Below are 14,891 nucleotides of genomic sequence, written 5' to 3'. Positions count from 1 at the left end.
AACTCTTATCACCACAAGCGGGAACCGTTACTGGAGAATGTAAATTTTAAAACAAGACTTGCGCCAATGCTAGAAGAAGTTTCTTTTAAAATGCCACTGATAGCTAAGGGAAGCACTATATTAAGGTCGAATTCAAGCAAGCAGTTGTAGTTAAATTGATATTCGTAGTAAGTAAGTTAAGATAGACTTTAACTTGCTTTATAATTATTATGGCAACTAGTCAATGCTAAGTTTGACAAATGGTCTATAGTCATTTGATCATTTACCGTGAGAGCTGTATTAATGCGATCCACTTTTCCTTGTCACCCTTTCTGAACACAAACACATTGGAAATCCCTTACACAAGGTCAACGACATCATCGAATAACATATTTTTTCTGCAATACAAAATGAAACAAAGCAAAGAAAGAAAGAAACTTTCTCTCATTTGCGCACAACATCTGATGATGAAATAGTAATAAAGCAAGCTTTGAATCGGCTAAGGATGATGTGGCTAAATTTCCGATCTCGTAGATTAACAATACTATCTATAGTAGAACGAACCATGTATGATTTAATCGCATTGTAAGCAAGGTGCATCCAGAAATTCAAGAAAGGTTAAACAAGCTCTTTCCCAAGTAATGACCCACGGTCCAATACTCTAACCGCGATCCAGGAAGACTGTATCGAGCACGAGGTAGAGGCTTTTAGGTAAAAGTTGTCGGAAATTTGCTTCGAAATGAACAATTTTTTTAACTACTGTTCATTTGAATTTTCTTCTCTGAACAAAAAACAAACAAATAAGCAAACATACCTAAATAACTCGTTGTAAGGAGAGACATACAAAAGAAGTAAAATCTCATAACCTCGTCTTTACAAAGAGGTCACATATTCAGGTAGAACTTTAATAATATTGGCTTTGTTTAAAGCTAAATTGAGGAGCATGACGTTAGAAAAAAATTGACAACACAAACACATAGAGAGAATTTTTTAATTCTAATCAGCGTTGAATTCCATTCACAAATTATGGCTGGAGGACAAGGTGCTGTAAATGTTTCATTGTTAGACCGTCTGGGAATTTATTTGCCTTTTTTGATTGATTTTCTTTTATTTTATTTCTTTTATTTATTTCTCTTCTTTTTTTTCTCTTATTTCTCTTCAAGAATACCGTATTCTTACAAACAAAGTGATAAAAAAATCCAAATTGAATATGTACAGGATCCAAAGATTATAAAGTTCAAATCATACAGGAAGAAAAATATGCTGAACAGCTGTTAATTTGCAGGTAAAGATAACTATTTCTAGAATGAATATGTTTACAAGCTTAGTCTTTGGAACATTGTCACGAGCTCATAAATCATTGTAGTAAAACAATGGTAAAAGTACCATCTTAGAAAAAAAAGAACAAAACATGCGGTTTTTTTTTGAAAAGCCTCAATTAAATTTCCTTGTGACCTTTCAATTTTTCTGCGAAACGCAAATTTATCCATGCATAGCGAATCAATATTAACGTGGTTATTCGAGTTCACTGCTTCGGAGAGAAAGCCATAAGCCAGGATGAAAACAACAGTGACGCGTACTCCTTAAAATGCACGATCTTTGTCTCTTTCTATTTTTTTTCCATATTTAGTGACTGAATGCGTCAGTTTGCGTTGCGAAAGTTTCTGCGGTTGAGTCAATTTAAAATAATTGTAACTCCATTGAATTCTGCCGCACGGGTGGGCTCAAACTTTCGACGAATAAATCTCATGCCTGGTTCCCTCACCGACCATGATCTGACTTTTTGTTTCCAAAATTGAGTTGTTACGAACTGGGGTTCTTTCCCATTTGATTGCATTTTTTGTTCCCCTGATCAAAATCTGCTTCAGTTAAAAGGAATCAAATTAAACTTCCGCAACAGAAAACAATGAAATATACCAGCTTTGTATTTAATCCGATCTGAATATGCATAATCACGCACTGTAAAATAAATCTTTGTATTTCAAAACAGGAACTCAGTGATATCGGCCGTTTTGTACTTTCGAACTTCCTATAAAGCAATTTCCACATTTCTCTTCATCAGGAGAGCGATAAACCTCATGTGATCATCATGTCTGCGCTCTTTGTGGTTATGGCATGGACGTTAACCATAACAGCGTTGTCTGGAAACTCTTTCGTGATATTTCTGATCCTATTCAGAAAGAACCTTCGCTCACGCAAACTCAACTGGTACATCATTTCCCTTGCTATAGCGGATGCTTTAGTGGCCTTGAGTTTCTATCCTCCATTGTTTTTTTGTGATCGTTGGTCGTTCTGCCAAACAAGTATCATGAGAGCATTTCGCTGGATCTTCATTTATTCCTCAGTATGCAATTTGTGCGCCATGACAGCTGACCGTTTCCTTGCCATCGTCATACCCATGTACCACAGAGTCAAGGTATCGGACAGGACTGTGGCCATTTCGATCGCGATGTCATGGCTTTTTCCTATTATTTTGCGTGGTGTTGTCTTCACTCCCCTTTATTACCTGCATAAAAGGGAAGCATTCAAGTACTTTCTTCCTGTGATAGTCATAATATTTGAGGTTCTGCCGTGTTTACTCATTCTCTTCGCTGCCCTGCGAATAAGCATCGTTGCCAAAAGAGAACAAACAAAACACAAGAACAGATCGAAAGGAAAACCCAAAAAGGAGAATCGAAGAGAAGGATCAAGAGCTTTGAAGATGATTTTGATGGTCACATTTCTCTTTGTATTCTGTTACGCCTTGGAAGCTTATTACACGATGTGCAAAAATGTTTTAAAACTGTGCGACGACACTGAAATAATTCAGATGATTCGTCGGCTCATGTTGATAGCGAACTCCGCGATTAATCCATTTGTGTACACTTTCCTGAGAAGAGATATTAAGGAAGAAGTAAAGAAACTGAAATTGTCTTGTAGAAAGGAGAAACATTTTACCAGACACGAAACTGTAATCGGTTCTACGACACTCTCTACAGAGAGGGACATACGCTAAATTTGAATTTTATACTTATTGTTGGAAGGCGTTGGCTAGGAGATCTTGATATGAGAACTGACAACTATTAAGCTCTTAGTAGTCTATGGACAGCGAAAATCGCCTTAAAGTAGTCAACACTGAGTCAGCAAAGATCAATACTCACCTCCCAAGGTCCAAATTGAGTTTGCACCAAGAAACGCACATAGCTATCTACGCTCGAATCTAGATTAATAATGCCGTAAAAAGAGTGCTGTAAGTTTAGAGGATTACAGGAATTTTAAGGAAGTTGGCGCGGGTTCTTAAATATTTTTCAGTTGTAAGACTTTGGTTTACACTTGGCTCGGCCTTAACTAAGAACCTTTGCTTACAAGTCACGTTTACGGTGGATAAAAATCCAAGGTTAAAGATAAATATATGGATGAGAAATAATGGCTTTTTATCTTTATTTAAAGTTTTCAAATCAGTGAAACGCGCTAATTGTCCTTTGACATAACAATGACAACGCATTAACGTATTCGACGCATCAGGGTCAATTTTTGTCGCAGCTCTCGACAGAACGAGCCCAAATGTTCATTCCAAATCTGTTTTCTCATAAAAAACACTCGTTGTCTTTTGGATTACATAAAGTAATAAGTTGATATAAATTGTTCAGTTTAATCTAAAACGAGCATCAAGGAGTTATTGAACTCAATATAAGTAAAATATGTCCACTTAGATCAATGATCAATCTTTTGTATTCTACTTATGAGATCTGGCTTGTATTGGGCCGATAAAAATATAAATTACAGGTTTTCTGTGGCACTTATGAAACCTTTGCAATGTCATTGCTAGATCGGTCTAACTCTGAACTTTCCAATGTCCTTTAATATCTTTCTAGGATGAAAAATTAATAATCGATCGGCTGGTATTCTATTTCGAACATAGCGTCTAGCTTATTTCAATTTGAGCACTTACCGCCAAAAAGATGGTAACAGATTTATGTACATAAAATTTCTGCCTAGTTTAATTTTATTACATGGACACTTGCCGGAGACACATTTCTGACACTTGGAGGAGATGCTTTTGCTAAAGTAAGCTAATCTGATTTATCAGTTTCTCTCTTACATTCCTCATACCCTCTTTTTTTTTTACTGTGTCTATACATTTTCCTGGCAAACAGGTTGTACGGCGGCAATTTTCTGAATCTTCATTTAATCAGCACTGTATAAAGTACTTACCTTGTATCACCCTTATGTCGAAGTCCCGAATTAAATTAGTTGGTGCTTTGATGTTGTTCAATCCGGGTTTTCACTCCCTGTGAAGCCCGGTCTCAACCAGATTGAATGCATGGTGGTCAAAAGTTTCCGCTAATTCCCACAAAAAACCTCCAGTATTCAGAGTATTCAATGTTTGTTGAGAAATGCCAAGCGATTCGACGAATCATTCTGGTTTTGAAGCTAACGATTTTCCCGAGCTTTTCAGTGAATTCAAAATAATTGTAGACACGGGATTCTCTGCTTAAAACCTTTCTTGTTTGTTTTTCGTCCACCGGAAATTCGACCATAAATTTGCTTGATATTTCGAGACGAGCCTCATTGGAAATTCTCTGAAAATTTCAGACCGTCGAACGTTTAGTCCGTGAAAGCGAGTTCCTTGGCACTTAGCCATAGCCACTGCGTGTTAGATACTTTTTCAGTTCAGTGCTCTTCTCCCCAACATGCCGTCACCCATACCAAGTTACACAATTTGAATCGTTAGTCAACCATGACTAATGAATTTACTGATGAACATTATCGAGCGATAACTGAACTCGAACTCGAGAAAGAAAGCACCTATAGCTAAGGGATGGTGAATTATGTCTTTTCCCTTCGCTTAAAGCACTTACATATTTGCTTGTCTTGTGCTTCCTTATTTTCAATCTTCGAAGTAGGACTTCAAACATGTGGTGGATAAGCTATTATCGACTTTATTGGATTCTTCTGTTGCAGTTGTCGGGTACGTATCCATATAACTTATTTCACGGTACAAAATGCATTTCTACTCGGTTGAGGATCAATTTTATCCATTATGTTAGGCATAATCTGCCTATTTCTTTGATTTGGTAAGCAAAATAGCTTAATTAGTGCTAGGAATATTTCTCTAAGGTTTGATAAGTGCTAAAAATATTTCACTAAGGTTTCGCATGGTTGTTTAAAATTCCATTGCAAGACAACAGCTGAGAGCAGCCATGATTGAAATTTGTGCTATGTATCTACCTGATGTTCCTAAATAAATTAAATATCTGTCGGAAAAATACGTTACAGCAAACCATTTAAACTTTTACCCAGAACTCATTAACTCAATTTCTTATTAAATCAAGGCTCAGTGACGACATTCGCAAGGCGCTCCTCGCTTCGCTCGCGCGGTTCAAAGCGCTAAACCTTCTATGATGATAAAGAATCCTTTGTGCTTTTTTGATATATGAGGACCTAGCAAATCAATAGTTCACTTTCCAGTTTTAAATAGGTTACTAAGCTATCGTTGCTTGTGCCTTCTCTTTAGGGCTCTAATCCTTTTACATCCCAAGATTACTTAAAGTGTAATATTTAGGTCCACTTCACAGACAGGAAGCTATTCTAATCGATGGTATTTTTGGCTATGTCTACATAAAGCTTAGCGGTCTGTAATTGACAAACGATTAACCGTGTGTTATAGTTTTTGAGGGGATTTGGAACGCACGCTGATGTGACAGATGTGTTTGATGCGATTGGTGTGGTGTGTTGATATTTGGCTTGATTACGAAAGAATAAATGATGATCGGTATGAGCAAAAAGCGACGGTGGAAACGAACACGCAAAAGTTTCCTTGTGGTGCTAGTCGATATCTTTTAACTTGAGTGACTTTGATTATTGAGATAGATCGATCTGCCCGCAAATGGCGCGAAACTAAAATTTATATATGTGTGCACGATATGCATTTACGTGAGGAAACATATATGTTAATTATGCTCAGAGTGACGGTTAACACGTTTAAATTCTACAGCAGTCTAAAAGGAAGTTATTTGGTATGAAATATAATCATTTCGATACTCACTCATTTTTCACCTTTCGATCGACTGGACTTTTAGGAATTCTACTGCGAAAATGGACAAACAGTGCTCTTGGTAATATAAACGGTAAGTTGCCCTTTGCTCATTTGAGTTGTAGCAATAACTTTTCGTGAAATGCATAAAAGTATCATATCTTTCTTTTCTTGCTGTCAATAACGACACAAAACAAAAAGAGTAATCAGAGCTGAAGAATATCTCTAATTCTTGGGGTCAATTTCGAGAGTGACGATGTATATTCGGGTTCGTAATTGCTGTACATTCATACAGAAAAGGTTAAAGTAAAATGATTATATTTGCATGAGGCAACTATTTTGAAATCAATCTGCGGAACTGAGGTCACGTTTTCTACTAGTTGTTTCGCAATGAAGAGACAAGCGTTTTGTTGGTTACTTGGGTAAACTTTCTAATTTACGTAATTTTCCCCTTCATGAGTGCCATCTGCTCAATCTTTTTCTTTTTTTATATTTGATTGTTTCATTGGTTTTCTTTCTTTTTTCCACCTTGCAGTCAGGCTGGTCGAAGGAAATGCGCTCAATAGAGGTCGTGTTGAAATCTTGCACAACGGTGTCTGGGGAACAATTTGTCATGATTACTGGGAAATGCCGGATGCTGATGTACTCTGCCGACAGTTGGGTTTCGAAGGTGCCCTTGTAGCACTCCGTTCTGCTGCTTATGGAAAGGGGACTGGAGAGATATGGTTGGATGACGTTGATTGTAAAGGAAATGAGTCCTCAATTTCCCAGTGTGGACACAAGGGGTGGGGAATTCGGAACTGTGATCATAGCCAAGATGCTAGTGTGATTTGCATTCCGATTGGTAATTTGTTAAAACTGGATGTTAGAGGAATTAATAGAAATTGTTGTGTTATTGGACAGACATGCGACAATAGACAAGTAAAAACCAACGCGAAACAAAAAAATTATTTCCACTTTGTTTTTAACTATTTTTGCAGATCTGATCTAATTTTTTTGTTTCCAACAGTTCGTTTGAGTGAAGGAGCGTTCTCCCACAAAGGTTTAGTTCAAGTTTACCACAGCAGAACGTGGGGCTGGATCTGTAATCAGGGTTGGGATAAACAAGATGCTGACGTGGTTTGTAGAGAGTTAGGTTTCACAAAGGCTTCTATGGTTTACGGCAGTTTAGAAGATAAATGTGACGTTATATGGATGAAAAATATTCAGTGCATTGGCAATGAAACGTCACTCGTCTTATGTGACCATGAAGACTGGAAGAACCATAGCTGCACAAACGGTCAACTAGCAGGTGTAGAGTGCGGCGTACCTGAAGGTAAGAGTATCGTATCCAAAGAATAACAAATAACATAATTATGATATGGCTTTGAGGTCTTTTCCCTTGCACCTTGATCAATGATCAAATTTGATCAAAATTTAGTTTTGTAGCATACTTCTCCTCTAAAAAAGTATCGAAAATATCCATAAAATCCTTAAGGTACCTTTTTTTTTTAAAGGAAAATTCCACGAATGTAGCAGCTCTCTTTTTTATCCTGTTCGGAAAAAATTTATTTCACAGATTTAGAGGTGTGCCCCGGCTTGTGAATTCGATACTTTAACCAATTAAATCAGTTTTTATGGCAAAGGGTGTAAACAACGCAAGTGAACAGAAGCATGAATTCTAACGAAAAGCGATCGTTAATTCCTTGTTGTGTTCACAACATTCGAACAGATGCGTCAGGCTTAGCGACAAATTCTTTTCAAACTAGCAAAGATCAAATAACATGAAGGGTTTCAACTTTCATATGAGGTAACTGTGGCATCTGAAAGGTAAACATTTAATATCCCCAGTAAGGTTAGTTGGCGGGACTGCCTCATATGAAGGTCGTGTCGAAGTATCCTATGATGGCAGCTGGGGAACAATTTGTCATGATTACTGGGAACTGCCAGAAGCCTCTGTTTTCTGCCGTCAGCTGGGATTCGAAGGAGCGCTACTTGCTCTTCGTTCTGCTGCTTTTGGAGAAGGGTCAGGGATCATATGGATGGATGATGTCCACTGTGCTGGAAACGAAACAGCGATAACGCAGTGTAAGCATAGGGGATGGAGAGTAACAGATTGTGATCACAGCAAAGACGCCGGTGTGATCTGCACACCGAAAGGTAAGTACATTCTAACCCTTGATATCTGAAACTTTTAACTCGATTGAGCGGTCCTGCTTACCCTTGACTGAGTCACAACTGCCTCTTGGTATCATCTTCATCTATATTGATTCAATGCAAGTTTCAGCAAGTTTTTTTGTTGTTGTTGTTGCTGTTTTATTTTTTGGTTTTCAGAAACTGTACAAGGTTCTTTTTATAGCGTTTGATCCCTATGGAACCTTTATTAAGTGGTCAACCGGTATCGAGCGGTGACATCGCCATACCCCCATACGTCTACTCTGTCCATAAAATCTTTGCTTCTGGGTATGGATAGGTTGTTAATAACCGCGGGTGATTTATTTATGTTTAAAGATGCCTTAAACCTGTGGCTAGTTCTTGCATAGGCAATCTTGGAAAAGGGAACCTTGGCCTACCTAACTCGATCGTTGCAGAATTTGACTATTTCATGCTCTTGTGATGTAATTTCAAAGACACGTTTCATGATGCGTACCATAATGGTAAATGAAAGTACCAGTTACAAAAAAGAAACTAAAAAAAAAAACGGAAAGAAGAAGAACAACAACAAAAAAATAGACATCGCTAACAAACACCGCGAAATTCTCCTTTTGGTCTTATACGGAGAGCTAGATCACACTCAAGTCAAAATGTTTCTGTGCGGAAGAAGGGACCGTTCTTGAAGGTCTAAAATTGCAATTTTCATACCTGGGCCTGGGCCGAGTTGTTCAAGGTGGGGGGGGGGGGGGGGGGGGTAATGCTATCGAACGGATAAATGGCTATCCAGTTGATGATTTTTAACAAAGTGTACTGCTCTATCCACGTTATCCACCCTTGGAACATCCGGGGCCTCAAGTGAAAGACTTGCTTGCCTAAAATGCATTTATTTTCCAACAGTTCGTGTAGGTGGAGAAATCAATGCTACCCAGGGTCTGGTTCAGGTTTATCATAATAAGGTATGGGGATGGATTTGTAATCAGCTGTGGGACGACACGGATGCAAACGTGGTTTGTAAGGGGTTGGGGTATGAAAATGCTACACTTTTGTACAGTAACCCGGTTGAGAAAGGCGGAATGATTTGGATGAATCACGTACAGTGCGATGGAAGCGAAAGATCTTTAGTCTCGTGTACACATGATGGATGGAAAGATCACAGCTGTGCAAAAGGTCAACTTGCCGGTGTGGTTTGCAGTATTCCAAAAGGTCAACATCAACTTTTAACTCAAAATATTATCAGTTTTTAATTTACGGGCTAGCGTACTCTAACGCTATATCAAAAATGCTGAAATCTAATTGGCAACGCGACTCGCTATCTATTTTGTGATAGATAGTAGGTAAAGCGAGTGTGCAGCTGTAATCTAATGATAAGATTAATAGCTCCCGATTTTCCTTGCGATTTTTTATCATGCAACAGTTTGGGTCGATAATAGTGCTGTATGCTGTGGTGTAGTTGAAGTAGTAATCTAACATGTCATATTAAGGTTTTTGTGATCGGTAACTATGAAATGGTGCATAGCAGTACGGTAAAAAAAAATGTTGGCTCTAGTTAATTTGTATTTGTAAGCGGACTTTTAATTTGTAAGATACATAGTAAGAGTTGAGTTGACTCTTACTGCAAGATGCCTTTTTACATAGAATCTGTTACAAAGTGTTTTTTTAAAACTCATGTGAAATTTCTGCAACCGCATTCAACCCAACTCCAAAGGTATTTGAATAAGTTTGAAAACTGAATTTTGGTTCAAGTAATCATAACATTTGAAGGAAAACTATTTATTGTTAAATTTATTGACAATTGGTTAATCTTTTCTTAACAGTAAGGCTTGTTAATGGAACAGCACCTTATAATGGTCGTGCAGAAATATTCTACAATGGGAAATGGGGTACAATTTGTCATGATTATTGGGACAATCCAGAAATAAATGTCTTCTGTCGTCAGCTCGGATTTCAAGGGGCAATTACAGGACTTCGCTCTGCTGCTTTTGGAAAAGGCTCTGGAATGATATGGATGGATGACATCAACTGTACCGGACAGGAGACTGCAATATCTCAGTGTGTACACAAAGGATGGAGAGTAACAGACTGTAAACACAACCAAGATGCCAGTGTGATCTGCATCCCAAAAGGTGAAATAATCATAAAAAAAGTCATGTAACATTATTATTGCAGAGCTTAATGGCTATAGGAAGAACGCTTACTCCTTGTGTTCTGTCGTCAATGGTTAAAATTCTGTAATTTTCTTTCTCTGTAGTGGCGGTTTTGAGACCGGTCGACAAGGTGCGAGTTGTCTTTGAAGATTATGAATAGCACTTGTCACCTTTCCATAAGCACTTTGCCTCTTCCTTAGGCTAACTTTGTCCTGACTTAAAAATATTTTTACGTAAATTGCGTACGAGGTATAGAGGTAGCCATCTAGTCACTTTGCTCGTATTCTTTAAAGTTCATTCTCCATAGATCCACTATTATAATTTTCATATATGACCCCTAAATACTTTAAAGAGGCAATCGCTTGAAACATATACATTCCTATAACTTGGCTGACGAACGACTAACACCGATCTTTTTGCTATTAGTTCGCCTAGGTGGAGATAAATATTTAGGCGAGGGTCTGGTTCAAGTTTATCACGAAAAGACATGGGGCTGGATTTGCAGTGAAAAATGGAACAAACAGAATGCTGATGTGCTTTGTCGAGAGTTAGGATACACAAATGCTTCTTCATCATACAGCAGTTCCGCAAACATGGTTGGTGAGGTGTGGATGAATAATGTGCAGTGTCAGGGAACTGAAAGATCGTTACTTTTCTGTGCCCATGATGGTTGGAAATCTCATAGCTGTACAAACGGTCGAGTGGCTGGCGTATTTTGTGTTGTTCCTGAAGGTAAGTGAATTTCGTAATCACACAATTTCCAAACAAATTTCACTGACAGAAATCGATAAAATGACTTTAATAGTGTGTCTACGAGAGCATCAGACAGTCGTGCTACATGCTATTCCACCGATTTCAGTGAAACCTTGCTAGTTTAAAGGCTCTAGCCCAAATTTCATACAGACAAAATGGTTTCTGTTTTGGTCATTTCCAGGAGATTGACCACCCCCAGTTTTTCCTGGTTTTCCAAGAAAATCGCTTCAAAATAAGTTGAATGTATGGAGCCCTCACTGCGATTGTATTAGACTGAATACTCTGAGAGTTTACATATATATTGTTACATCCTTAATAAATATACGACGCAAGTAGCAGTCAAATAAATGACTGTGTTCTCAGACTATTCGATTCATCCAAATATTTGATAACTTTGGGGTGAAATATCTCCCCTTGCCTGTAAGCTGCAACACTGATTTTAATTCCTCTTTATAATCCATCATTTCATCTCTGAATAACATTGAGAAAATATTTGGGCACTGCCGTATTTTTGTTTTGGATGCCTTTTAAAATCTGAGACCGTGACAAGCTCCTATCAACCACACATGTCACGCAATTCTGGCTCTAAGCTGTCACTTGAGAAATAAACCTATATTTCATAGTTCGTTACACATGGTGATTGATTAGGAGGCTATGAAATGTAAAACAACTTCTTTTTGTAGGAAGGATAATTAAATGTTAAGAGAGAGGCATGTTCACGAAATGTTTGATCGGAAAATCGTAGTGTTTCTTTCTTTTGTCGTTTAATACTTTGGAGATTGGCTAAAATCAGGAAATATGGCTTTTGTGCGGCACAAAACCTTAATTTAAAAACTGGTTTATGATTTGATTGTTTACTATCATTATTGTACAGTTCACAATAAGGAAACTGCAACAGGAGAGTAGATTTTAACTCACATGTCGCGTGCTGTATGTCGAGACACTCTTCCCCTTCGTTTGAAAGGAAATATCAATAGCTCCATCAAATTCATAAACTGCGCTATATTTCCAGAAATAAAACTGGAAGATGTTGTTTCCACTTTCCGCCATAAAGAAATTCCACGCTTCAGAAACAGTCTTTGTAGCGTGACTGCGTGACCTTTCTCAAAATGTACAAAAACTTTGTTTTTTGTTTGCCATTTTTTTTATAAAAACTAAAGTCTATCTTGCGACAATAATAGGAGGGTGGTTTCCATATGATAGTAACGATTGCTGAATATTTTTGCAGCGATCGCAGCGATCATATCTTAAAAGCTTTTACAGTTTTTTAAGCATTGTCTAGTTACCACCTCAATTTCAATACTAATTAGGCGGCGTGTGCGCGATTGTTTGCGGAGGCGGAGCTTAGCATACCTTGATATTCTCGCGGGAAGTTTAAAATAGGTCACTTGTATTCTCGTGGGGGTCTTCAAAGGACAAATTTGGATAGAACACTACGATGCTAAGCAAAAGTTTTCGAAATTCGCGTTTTGCGACTACTTCCAAAGTTTGGAATCCCTTGGAAATTTCTATGACGCTTTCTAGAATGTCAAATAAAAATAACCGTATGGTAAAAGAGAAATCTAGCAATTGAGTGAAGATAAATTACGCCTGAAAGTGCGCCGAGATCGACTTCTCATACAAGCAGGATGCTAACATTGTCAATTTTCAAGGCAAATTTGCGACCTCTTCTGAAAGCGCAAGAACAAAGTGAGAATGATACACTGTTCAATTGAACTTTCTTCTTTAAAAGCCATATGGTAAAAGTAGCATTTGAAAAGAAGTTTATCCGTAAATGAAGAGAACGTAAGCCTTCCTCGACATTTTCAGCCCTTTTCCTTTATTGTTTGACAATCATTTTCTAATTAGCTTTTAAATTTAGCGCCAGCGTCTCAATGAGAGTCCCGGATATGTCGCTGAATTCTGGGCGATGGGTAACAGTTCTAGAAATTTCTTAAACCTTCTGTTATCTTATTCGCGTTCTTCTGACAGCAAATATCATCTTTATCTGCCCTTATTTTTCTTATTTTATGGCCTTTCCTGCGTGCACGAACACAACACTCTTTCGAGTTTCATTGCGTTTTGTCTGGTTTCAATGTGTAGATCTGGCTCAAACAGGGCAAACAATACGGGTTCCTATGTTTCTCCTTTTTCTTTATTTGCATTTTTATTTTCTTTCTAGCATTATCATAGATGAGTGTTCTTTTTAATTCCTCAGCGCGTTCTCTCAATTTTGGAAGAAGGTGTGAAAAGTCAATGTTGACCAGAACTAAACCCTTTCTACTACTTATTGTTTCAAAGAACCCTAATATTTATAAATTTTTCCGAAAGAGAATGTGTTTTTATTTGCTATTTATTGCAATTACAACATGAAACTAGGTGCCAAAAAAGTTTTATGTTTCGTGACCCCCAAAAACTGTTTGCGACAACATAATTTGAGAAATTACGAGAAAGGAACACTATTTTAGTTTTACGCATGAGAAATTCGCTTTCAGCTTTTTTAGCCTGACGCTTAATTCATTTGCTACCCTCCAAAAGCACCTTAACAAAGGCAAACAGGAATTCAAGCTGGCAAAAGAATCTTCCTTTGTCGAAATCAAGAGGAAATAAGCAAAGGCTTGCCATTCTGTAGAGGGTGGCTACGGTTTAGGTCAGACCTCATGAAAAAATTCTGATGAACAATCCCTTGCTAGCCAGGTGGACTTTAGATAGGCCCTTTGGAAAACACAAAAAGCAGCCGCCTTTCCTAAGAGAGCAAAGAGTTATCTCCTTGACATGTGCTGGACAGGGGAGAAAACTAGTAAGAAGGCAACCGCCTCTAATGTGGTTTCCCAAATAAAGTGTTTCAAAGAAGACACCGGCCAGAAATGTTGTCTAAGACTAACTGGTCGATAGAGCGGCAGATTGCTTAATTCTGCAGCTAACTCTTTGCACTAGCAAAAACCGATTTAATGAAGGGGTCCACCTCTGTAAGCATGAATGAGGACGAAGAGGTCGATGCCGATGATCTAGCTTTAGAAGTCGAAACTGACTGAAAAAGGCAGAAGATAAGGAGAGACCCACAAAATTTAGACGAAGACAGCAGAAGACTGTACAGCTGTTAATGGGCTACAAAACATACAGGCCTTTTCATCTCATTTTTCTTTCAAATTTATTGTCATTACCCACGAAAACAATTGGGTACGTCTTCAGATTTATTCATCAAGGGAAATATGTAGGAAACCTACTGGTCAAAATATTGCTGGCTCAATCTTTAGCACGCAATTCAACGCCAACAACCCTCGATTGAGAGAGATGCAGATTTATATGTAGATATGGAATGTTTGCCTAAAAAAAGTAATAATAAATGGGTGCAGATATTTTACGATCGAAGCAAAAAAATACACACAGAGATCTGCAGAATATTTAAAAATTGATATCTAGTAGACAGCATGAGCAACGCGCTTGAATAATTCCTACGAAAAGTCTTCGGGTCACGCCACGAATGTTAGCTTGGCGGAGTTCTGCATGGAATTGCTCGATGGTGGTAGGTGACAACGCTATTTTAGTTTTATTTTCGGAATAGCAGAAAAGTATTTTTTAATTTGATAAAGCTATCGATATTTCCTCTCAGCCGAGAGGCAGAATTTTCCTCTGTAAAGGCCGAAGTTGTTGCATACAGGAGCTTGCATCACAACAGACATGACTTTTCAAATCTCCTAAAAATGACGATTAAGATTTTAAACTATCAAATTATAGACTAATGACTGTTTTGTGCCGTACAAAAGCCATATTTGCTGATTTTAGCAAAACTCCAAAGTAATAAACGACAGAAGAAAGAAACGCTACGAGTTTCAGATCAATATTTCTCATACATGCTTCTCTCTAAACGTGAAATTTGCCATTCC

At 37.8% G+C, this 14,891-nt stretch overlaps 2 protein-coding genes across 2 annotated transcripts in view; both read left to right on the top strand.

Annotated features, from left to right (window-relative positions):
• The first annotated feature begins 1,964 nt into the window (after window positions 1-1,964).
• On the top strand, window positions 1,965-3,744 carry LOC131774914 (octopamine receptor beta-2R). The gene has a single exon (XM_059091009.2). It carries the CDS (start codon window positions 2,069-2,071, stop codon window positions 2,972-2,974), a length of 906 nt encoding a protein of 301 aa, XP_058946992.2. The 5' UTR covers window positions 1,965-2,068; the 3' UTR covers window positions 2,975-3,744.
• A 984-nt stretch (window positions 3,745-4,728) lies between these two features.
• LOC131774912 (uncharacterized) overlaps window positions 4,729-14,891 on the top strand; it is a 69,060-nt gene continuing 58,897 nt past the window's right edge. The window contains exons 1-8 of the mRNA XM_066168881.1: window positions 4,729-4,930; window positions 6,042-6,089; window positions 6,531-6,839; window positions 7,005-7,310; window positions 7,826-8,134; window positions 9,026-9,331; window positions 9,943-10,251; window positions 10,699-11,004. Of these exons, the coding sequence (XP_066024978.1) occupies window positions 4,876-4,930; window positions 6,042-6,089; window positions 6,531-6,839; window positions 7,005-7,310; window positions 7,826-8,134; window positions 9,026-9,331; window positions 9,943-10,251; window positions 10,699-11,004 (1,948 nt within the window). The 5' untranslated portion in view covers window positions 4,729-4,875. The remainder of the gene's footprint in view (window positions 4,931-6,041; window positions 6,090-6,530; window positions 6,840-7,004; window positions 7,311-7,825; window positions 8,135-9,025; window positions 9,332-9,942; window positions 10,252-10,698; window positions 11,005-14,891) is intronic.

Source organism: Pocillopora verrucosa, chromosome 6, assembly GCF_036669915.1.
Source record: "Pocillopora verrucosa isolate sample1 chromosome 6, ASM3666991v2, whole genome shotgun sequence".
NCBI classification, from domain to species: Eukaryota; Metazoa; Cnidaria; class Anthozoa; order Scleractinia; family Pocilloporidae; genus Pocillopora; species Pocillopora verrucosa.
The sequence above is the reverse complement of the archived record's forward strand: the minus strand, read 5'-3'. Positions and strand labels throughout refer to the sequence as shown.